General features: G+C 43.0%; 1 protein-coding gene across 1 annotated transcript; it reads left to right on the top strand.

Annotated features, from left to right (window-relative positions):
- Positions 1 to 2102: 2102 nt before the first annotated feature.
- LOC138982722 (uncharacterized) lies at positions 2103 to 6566 on the top strand. The gene has a single exon (XM_070356045.1). The coding sequence runs from the start codon at positions 2916 to 2918 to the stop codon at positions 6564 to 6566; it is 3651 nt and encodes a 1216-aa protein (XP_070212146.1). The 5' UTR covers positions 2103 to 2915.
- Positions 6567 to 10000: the final 3434 nt, after the last annotated feature.

Genomic DNA, 10000 nt, shown 5'->3' with positions numbered 1-10000 from the left:
TCCCTTCCTTCGTGTGGCGTCAATCCATATTCCCGTTACTACGTTGCTATTTTTAGAATGTCACTGCACTGTCCAGAACGCTTTCATTGCACCCGTAAGTTGTCCTTACTCTAAAAGTGAAAAGGTCGAATCAATTTATAGCCATGCGAAAAATACACTGTCATCTATCTCTATATATTTATAGATATAGATATACATATATATAATATACGGCTTCTCTGAGTGTGTGTGTGTGTTTGTGTGTGTGTGGGGGCAACATCTGTGGATTGTAGAGCTCTGTTTGTGATGTGGTCTGGCGGCTTTAGTGTGTCTGTATGTTCAGGCCTTCCTTCGAGAAGCCATAACAGTTATTCTCAATCCCGTTTGAGTGGACTTAGCCTTCAAAGGTGATTGTGGTGTTTCGGCACTCGGTTACATTTGTCGTCGTCGACAGCGAAGGGACTCGACATGAAATGTTCAGGCCACTGAATCATTTTCGTGCTGTTCCCATTCCACCTGGGAGGGACCTAAGCTTGGCGGGTCCATGGTTCGGAACTTTGGGGACAAAGTTCATTCAAAGAGGGTCGAGTGTGACAGGGAGACTACCGTCGCCCTTCACAGCAGACTCTGCAGAGTTGTTCGCCTTAGAAGGTGTGGGCTTTCCTTGCATGTACCCGTAAGTTGTCCTCACTGTAAAAGTGCAAAGTGTTACGCATTATAGTAACATTGGATTTTATTTCCATGGGTGACACCCTTAAGTCATTTCCTTGCGAGACGGAACGCCGTAAAGAGAAATGACGTCAAAAGCGTGACGTCAAAAGGGAAGAATGACACAGAGGAAAACACGAGGTTGGAAATGGTTATGATAGATCTCTACGCCTACACCGTATGAAAGATTATTAGATTTGCAAATTCATACGATGATTTCTATCAATAAAGACTTGAGATATTTGTCTTTTGTATTTCGCGTTAAAAGATGTATGGAAGAGTTGTTTTATTGAATTGTTTTGAGACACGTGCGAAGGCCTATATTCGTAGCGTAGAGTTTTACTTTGAGTCCATTCACCAAGATCAGTTGATTCTCGTTCCATTTTGGAGAACAATTCAAGTTTTTTTTCTCGGGAGTTATATTTCATCACAAACCTGAATTATGCAGGTAAGAAACTGCTAAAGTAGGAAAAAGGGAAGTAATAATATCGTTCTTCATTTCAGAAGTAGAGCGGCACATTTTCATCCCTACGTTCATCTGTTTTGTGTGTTTCAAAGGCGAAGCAGTTGGACGAAATCCAAAATTCCATTGTTTGTAAGTAACGGTCAGAATGATTAGATAGATGTTAGGCTCATAAAGCTGATGATAACATGTTGTTTTCACTTTGATCGACAGGTTTAGATGCTGTTTAGGTGCTAGTTAGACGCTCGTGTAGATGCAAGCTGGAGATGAATCGGACGCCAACTGAGAGAGAGATGGAACCGTGTTAAAGAACTGATATCACCGTTCACTCCATCGCCGAGATATCCAGGGCATCATCATCGTCATTCACTTCATCGTCGAAGACGTCAAGGGCATCCTCAACATCGTTCGTCATATCATCAAGACATCAAGGACATCATCATCACCGTTGAACTCATCGTCAAGACATTAAACTTTAAAGACATCATCTTCATCACCGACGCCGTGTATAAACACTCCGTGAGCTTTACAGTCGCTCATTCGGCAAGATCAAACCTCTCACACCTGATCCTTGACCTGTAGTGCCGAGTACGTCGATGCATGAAGATGAGTAACCAAAATTAAAGCCGTTTTCACTCATTGTAGTTGTGTTCGTCCAGTTGCTTCCAGTGTTTATTCTTTCTGTCGATACATTTGAGTCTGTCTATCGTTCAATTAAGTTAAAAAGAACCACGCATATCACTAACTATAAAAGCGAACAGCCGCCAAATAATCATACCCTAGACAACATCAACAAAATTCGAGATTCAATCTTGAAAGAGCCGGACACGTGAAAATCCTTCCATCGGATTGTGACATATTGGTTGCCTCGTCCGGGATAGGCTATTTCGTTTAGATACATGTGAAGAAATTGTCTTGTGTGGTTTGTGTGTATTCATTGATCATTCATTAGTTAAGTAATTAGTATATGTTTATTTGTGTATTTATTTAAAGGAAAACTATAGTGTAGTATGGGTAAAAACTCACTGTAGATCACATCCTTAATGAAGGTAAACTAAATAACACAACCTTACTGAAGGTAAAAACAAAATGTAACTCTCGAGGAAAAACAAAACAAAACTGGAAAGTGAAAGTTAGATCACTTTCATCTACCTGTAGATCTAGTTCTAGCAGGTAGGATTAGTTGGCAACATTCTGTTGGGGAACGGCTCAAATTCCTTTCTAAGTAGAACCAACGAAACAAAAAGGAAGTCGAAATGGAGATATTTCGCAAAAACATTTTGAACTAGTTTATTTACGTTCACGCACATGGGAAAAGTCATTTGACTATTTGTGGTGACAGATTCAATGGACAGAGTCTGAGTATCTAGCTAATAAACTATTCATAATATTGAAGATCGCGGATACTTTCTTAGTGTTGAAATTAGCTACTTCAATTAGTTCTAAGAAATTTTCTAGATAGAAACCGTGGGATCTTTATATACGTTGGATTACGTATGGTGATAGACTAGAGTGATAATACTGGGAGTCGAGCCGCAGTTGTATTGACCACTCTAGGTCACAGAACGAACGGTTACGAGTTGACAGTAACATTGTTCAGTTACAGTTTGTAATAACTGATTTTTTCCATAAATGCGAAGTAGGTTCGAGATAGTCTGTGATGAGATAAATTCCATGCACAGTACCCGATATAGAAACTTCGCACGTCCTCAAATTTGGAGTGAAGGCGTGTGGTGAGACTGACGTAGAAAGCCAGACAGGTAAGATGGATACTTCAGTGGATGCAGCCCTGGAAGCGACGAGGATTTTGATGGATAAAGGGAAGTTACTTGGTTTGGAGGGATCTGAGTTGCGTGATTTTGTTCTGGAATGTGAGCGTGAGAATGGTGAACGTGCGGAGCGTGCACGTGAACGTGCTGAACGTGCGGAAATTGCCGATGCTGAACGTAAACGCGCCGACGCTGAACGTGAACGTGAACGTGCCGACGCTGAACGTGAACGTGAACGTGCCGACGCTGAACGTGAACGTGAACGTGCCGACCGTGTTGAACGTGAAAGAGAAGAACGCGAGCAACAAACTCGACTCGAGGAGTTGAGGATTCAGGTCGAATTAGCTCGCGCAACAAACTCACGCGATCGCGGAGGCGATGAAGAAGAAGGAAATCAGAACAATAACAATCACAGAAATCATAGACCTCGCGATACCGATAACTACCAACCGAAGTTACCATTCCTCGAAGACAAAGACGATGTAGAAGCGTTCCTTCTGCAATTTGAACGTCATGCTGAAGCATCACACTGGGACCCTAACACTTGGTCTGTACGTTTGTCTGCACTGCTAAAAGGTAAAGCACGCACTGCTTACACCAAGATGAAAGTCGCTGATGCACGCGACTACGCATTGCTCAGAAAGACTTTGCTGGAAAGATTTCAGATTACTGCGGAAACATACAGACAAAGATTCAGAAACACACGGAAAGAAAACGCTGACTCGTACAAAGAGTTCATTACTCAGATTTCTTTGTTCCTCGATCGCTGGGTTGAAATGTCCAATATCGGAGAAAGTTTCGATGATTTCAAAGACCTCATACTGACGGAACAAGTGTATGAAAGCATGCCTACTGAACTCGTCACGTACGTGAAGGATAGAAAACCAAACAGCATTGATGACGTGATCGACACCGTAAATCTCTACGAAGAAAACCGACCCAAAGAAAGCCGTAGACATGGGAAGAAACCTGAAGAGAGAGGACACAAGGCAACACACGGGACGAATTCCACAAACAAGGACAAGGACGAAGGAAATAAAAGCAGAACCAGCGTCAAATGTTTCAGATGTGGAAAATTGGGCCATTTCAAGAAGGATTGTCGCCAGCCTCCGAAAGATGAATCAGCCAGTGCCGCATTTCAAGACGAGAATGACATCGAGGGGAATGCGACACATGATCAACTGTGCGACAAATGTGTTCACAAGAAATTCACCAAACTGTCCCAAATCGTAGTTGAAGGCCAGGTAGTCACTGCTTTCCGCGACACCGGAAGCACCTCTACGATTGTTGATTCCAAACTAGTACCAGCTAGCAAGATTACTACGCGCACAAAAGAAACGTCTTTGGCGAAGAAATCAGTGAAAGAGAAACTATCGGTCGCACACGTTTACATGGACACGCCGTACTTCGTGGGAGAAACCGAAGTTAGCGTCATGGAGAATCCTGTCCATCCTGTGTTGATTGGAAACTCGATGGGTGTAGGATCGGAGAAAATCGAGACACCTGTATATCCAGTCCGTGAGACCGTAATCCCTGAAACCACTGCAACAGCCGTTACCCGAGGACAAGAAAAACGTGAAGAGGAGGGGAATGCGTCAATTCCCAGTTTTCCTATGGAAGGAAAGATCTTCACCGTTGCTGATCTAAAGAGAGAACAGCAAGACGACAAAAGCCTTGAGAAATTACATGTGTTGGCACGAACGAATGTAACTCGAGGGCGAGTTCAGTTCATCTATGACAAGGACGTGTTATATCGCCAATACAGTGACAAGCAAGGAAAGGACCACCGACAAGTAGTAGTACCTCACAAGATGCGAGCGAAGGTATTGTCCACCGGACACGATACGGCGATGTCGGGCCATCTCGGACAGAAGAAATCAAGAGAACGGATTTGGCAAGATTTTTTTTGGCCGGGGATCGTGGGTGACATCAAACGCTACTGCAGTTCTTGTGACGTGTGCCAACGTACTATGCCAAAAGGACGGACGAGGAAGGTACCTCTGGGAAAGATGCCTCTGATTGAAACTCCGTTCAAGCGTGTAGCCGTTGACATAGTAGGACCAATCAAACCCATGTCTGAGACAAAGAAGCAGTATATCCTAGTGATGGTGGATTTCGCGACCAGATATCCTGAAGCTGTTGCTCTCAAAGACATAAAGGCAGAAACCGTGGCTGACGCGCTATGGACATTCTGGACAAGATTGGGACTTCCAGAAGAAGTATTGACCGACAACGGAGCGCAGTTCACCAGCGAGTTGATGACTCAAGTCAACCAACTGCTCGCAATCAAGGGATTGACAACTTCACCTTGGCATCCTCAATGCAATGGTGTTGTAGAACGTTTCAATGGAACTTTGAAAGCGATGCTCAAGGAGATGACTTTTGAACAACCGACCAAGTGGGACCAGTACTTGCCAGCACTACTGTTCGCATACCGAGAAGTTCCCCAAGATTCACTTGGATTTTCTCCTTTCGAACTTCTGTATGGGCGGACAGTGCGTGGACCAATGCAAGTATTGCGTCAACTGTGGACGGAAGAAGAAAGCAACGACGAGATACGCACGACGGCTGAACATGTTATTGATCTGCGAAATCGCATTGAAGAAACGTGCAAGATCGCCCGCGACCATCTCGCCAAGTCAGCAATACGACAAGCTCACTTCTACGACAAGAAGACGAAGAGGAGAGAACTCATTGTCGGCACCAGAGTTTTGCTTCTGCTGCCAACGAGGCACAACAGGCTGGAACTTGCATGGAAGGGACCATACGTGATCGAGGAGAAGATCAACTCATTTGATTACAAGATCAAAGTGGGTCGCCAAACTCGTGTCTATCATATCAACCTTTTGCGAGAGTACCATGAGCGAGAAATGATCGCTGAACCAGAGAAACTTCCAGAAGAAGTGGTGGAACAGAGCGCGATAGTCGTTGAAGATCTGGAAGAACAAGATGACGAAATATTCGCCAACATGGGACCTGATCTCAGCATACTCATTCCGTCTACAAAACGTACCGAGAATGAGAAAGATGTACATGTAGATGACACATTGACGGCAAGACAGCAACGTGAAGTCAGAGACGCATGTACAGAATTCAGCGCATCGTTGACTGATGTACCAAAAGCTACGACTCTAGAAATCTGCAACATCAAGATGACTGATGATCGACCTGTGTACGTGAAACCACGACCCATACCTCATGCGTTAGTGGACGTGGTGGAACGTGAAGTGAAGGAGATGTTGGATTTGAAGGTTATCGAACCAGCCACTTCACCCTACAACGCTCCGATAGTGATCGTGAAGAAAGCACAAGGTAAAGCAGTGCGTTTCTGCAATGATTTCAGAGAAGCAAATAAAGTCATCGAGAACGACGCTGAACCAAAGACAGAACAGAAATATGCCACCGTAGAGAAAGAATGCTTAGCGACCGTCTGGGGAATCCAGAAATTTGAGCGTTATCTCTACGGAAGACATTTCATACTGGAGACGGACCATCAACCTCTTCAGTATCTACAGCGGATGAAACCAACCAATGCCAGACTGATGCGCTGGGCACTGCAACTTCAACCGTACGTCTTCACCGTGAAGATCATTCCCGGCAAAGACAACATTGGAGCAGACTACCTCAGCCGTGCTACCATGAACTGAGGGAGACCATGGCAATGGTCGTCACAACTCAGAGATACTACCTGATTGTGAAGGGAATTCTGATCATAGATCCACGGAAACAATTAGTAGAATGTTATACACATATAGTATTAATGTAACTATTATGCATGTTCATAGATTATATAAAATCTTCCTTTCCAAGGGCGTGTGTTACGCATTATAGTAACATTGGATTTTATTTCCATGGGTGACACCCTTAAGTCATTTCCTTGCGAGACGGAACGCCGTAAAGAGAAATGACGTCAAAAGCGTGACGTCAAAAAGGAAGAATGACACAGAGGAAAACACGAGGTTGGAAATGGTTATGATAGATCTCTACGCCTACACCGTATGAAAGATTATTAGATTTGCAAATTCATACGATGATTTCTATCAATAAAGACTTGAGATATTTGTCTTTTGTATTTCGCGTTAAAAGATGTATGGAAGAGTTGTTTTATTGAATTGTTTTGAGACACGTGCGAAGGCCTATATTCGTAGCGTAGAGTTTTACTTTGAGTCCATTCACCAAGATCAGTTGATTCTCGTTCCATTTTGGAGAACAATTCAAGTTTTTTTTCTCGGGAGTTATATTTCATCACAAACCTGAATTATGCAGGTAAGAAACTGCTAAAGTAGGAAAAAGGGAAGTAATAATATCGTTCTTCATTTCAGAAGTAGAGCGGCACATTTTCATCCCTACGTTCATCTGTTTTGTGTGTTTCAAAGGCGAAGCAGTTGGACGAAATCCAAAATTCCATTGTTTGTAAGTAACGGTCAGAATGATTAGATAGATGTTAGGCTCATAAAGCTGATGATAACATGTTGTTTTCACTTTGATCGACAGGTTTAGATGCCGTTTAGGTGCTAGTTAGACGCTCGTGTAGATGCAAGCTGGAGATGAATCGGACGCCAACTGAGAGAGAGATGGAACCGTGTTAAAGAACTGATATCACCGTTCACTCCATCGCCGAGATATCCAGGGCATCATCATCGTCATTCACTTCATCGTCGAAGACGTCAAGGGCATCCTCAACATCGTTCGTCATATCATCAAGACATCAAGGACATCATCATCACCGTTGAACTCATCGTCAAGACATTAAACTTTAAAGACATCATCTTCATCACCGACGCCGTGTATAAACACTCCGTGAGCTTTACAGTCGCTCATTCGGCAAGATCAAACCTCTCACACCTGATCCTTGACCTGTAGTGCCGAGTACGTCGATGCATGAAGATGAGTAACCAAAATTAAAGCCGTTTTCACTCATTGTAGTTGTGTTCGTCCAGTTGCTTCCAGTGTTTATTCTTTCTGTCGATACATTTGAGTCTGTCTATCGTTCAATTAAGTTAAAAAGAACCACGCATATCACTAACTATAAAAGCGAACAGCCGCCAAATAATCATACCCTAGACAACATCAACAAAATTCGAGATTCAATCTTGAAAGAGCCGGACACGTGAAAATCCTTCCATCGGATTGTGACACAAAGGTCGAATCTATTTATCGAAAAATCCACTGTCATCTATCTCTATATATTTATATTTATAGATAGATATATACGGCTTCTGTGTGTGTGTGTGTGTGTGTGTGTGTGTGTGTGTGTGTGTGTGTGTGTGTGTGTGTGTGTGTGTGTGTGTGTGTGTGTGGAGGCAACACCTGTGGATTGTAGAGTTCTGTTTGTGATGGGGTCTGGCGGCTTTTGTCTGTCTGTATGTTCTGGCATTTGAGAAGCCATAACAGATAATATAGGGCTTAGAAATAAGCTCTTATATTCTCAATCTCGTTTGAGAGGACTTCGCCTTCAAAGGTGATTGTGGTGAACCGCCACGCTGTCTCTCTCTGTCTCGCGATGCACCCCGGCGAAGCCGGGTATTCCTCTAGAGTAATATAAATCACGAGCCAGCTATAGTGTGAGTGGTCCAAGTTATATTTGTAAGAGAAAGCTTAAGATAGAGAGAGAGTGAGAGAGAGAGTGAGAGAGAGAGAGAGAGAGAGAGAGAGAGAGAGAGAGAGAGAGAGAGAGAGAGAGAGAGAGAGAGAGAGAGAGGGGGGGGTTGCTTGTTCCTTGTTCAGAGCTAGCGTGAATATACCCAACTTTCTCAATCAAAGCGAATTCGGATAGTTTCGAAACTACACGAGCAAACCCACAGGAAATATAATGATACCGGATCATAAAAGAACAAAGCATGCAATACAATACCATACGTTTTGTTCAAGATTTAAATTCGATATCCTTTGAAGAGCAAAGAAAGCAGAAAGGAGTCTTCTATTAGGCACAACTCAATCTGTCAAGAAGTTCCATCATCCTGCCTTTGAGTCTCATAGAGAAGGACAATAATTATTAGCATGATGTATAACTAAGATTTTGTATTCAACTTCCCCGGAAGAGGCATATGAGGGTTGTATCAAGATGCATTTATTGACACTGGTTTAACTGATGATCCGGCTTGTTGGGCGTATTTATTTGAGTAGATGATCATATTCCGAAGAGTCTTGACTAAAGTACAGTGAAATTCCCACCGAATTTTCCCTGGACATGGACACATTAAAGGTACTGAACTTGTCAAATCCAGGTGCACGGAGCCCCTGGGGCTTTTAGTCATACATCAGGCAGCTATCCGTTAGAAGAACTACCAAGTTTCATTAACTTGCACCCAAAGAGTCAAGAACTGCGATTTTTTTTCGAATTAATTTCGTACTCGGACCCGGCTGGTCTTGACCTATTTTTGGATCTAAATTTAGATCAGGTAGATCACCACATCATGCACAAAAAGACACGTCACTAGCAAACTATGTCAGACGTCATCATGAGTTTGTGTAAAACAACATGGAGGCCGGAATCACTCAGTTGAATCGAACTCCGACCAAACACCACGTAATAACTACTAAACTAGGTTAATTTATGCACTCGCGTGAACAAGAAACTGTCGAGCTTCACAGATGTCGTCGTTGGGTAGTTTTGTGTTTGATTTACTACCATAGAGAGAGAGAGAGAGAGAGAGAGAGAGAGAGAGCTAGAGATCAAATCAAATCAAATTAAATCAAATCAAATTTGATTTTTCGAGGGTTGTGGCATAAGCAATTATACAACGTACCGAGCTTTTTTTTCAACCAGCCCTCGCCCAGAGAGGGGACTAATCTAACACATATTTACACGGACATTCACGTAGAAAAAACAAAACAAACAAAAGAGAGAGAGAGAGAGAGAGAGAGAGAGAGAGAGAGAGAGAGAGAGAGAGAGAGAGAGAGAGAGAGAGAGAGAGAGAGAGAGATCAAATCAAATCAAATCAAATCAAGTCAAATCAAATTTGATTTTTGGAGGGTTGTGGCATAAGCAATACAACGAGCTGTTTTTCAACCAGCCCTCGCCCAGAGAGGGGACTAATCTAACACATATTTACACGGACATTCACGTAGAAAATACAAA

Source organism: Littorina saxatilis, linkage group LG12 (genome assembly GCF_037325665.1).
Source record: "Littorina saxatilis isolate snail1 linkage group LG12, US_GU_Lsax_2.0, whole genome shotgun sequence".
NCBI classification, from domain to species: Eukaryota; Metazoa; Mollusca; class Gastropoda; order Littorinimorpha; family Littorinidae; genus Littorina; species Littorina saxatilis.
This window is presented reverse-complemented; position numbering and strand designations above follow the sequence as displayed.

Bases quoted from the DNA above. Each gene is read 5' to 3' on its own strand.
- LOC138982722 (XM_070356045.1), top strand. From the start codon at position 2,916: ATGGATACTTCAGTGGATGCAGCCCTGGAAGCGACGAGGATTTTGATG.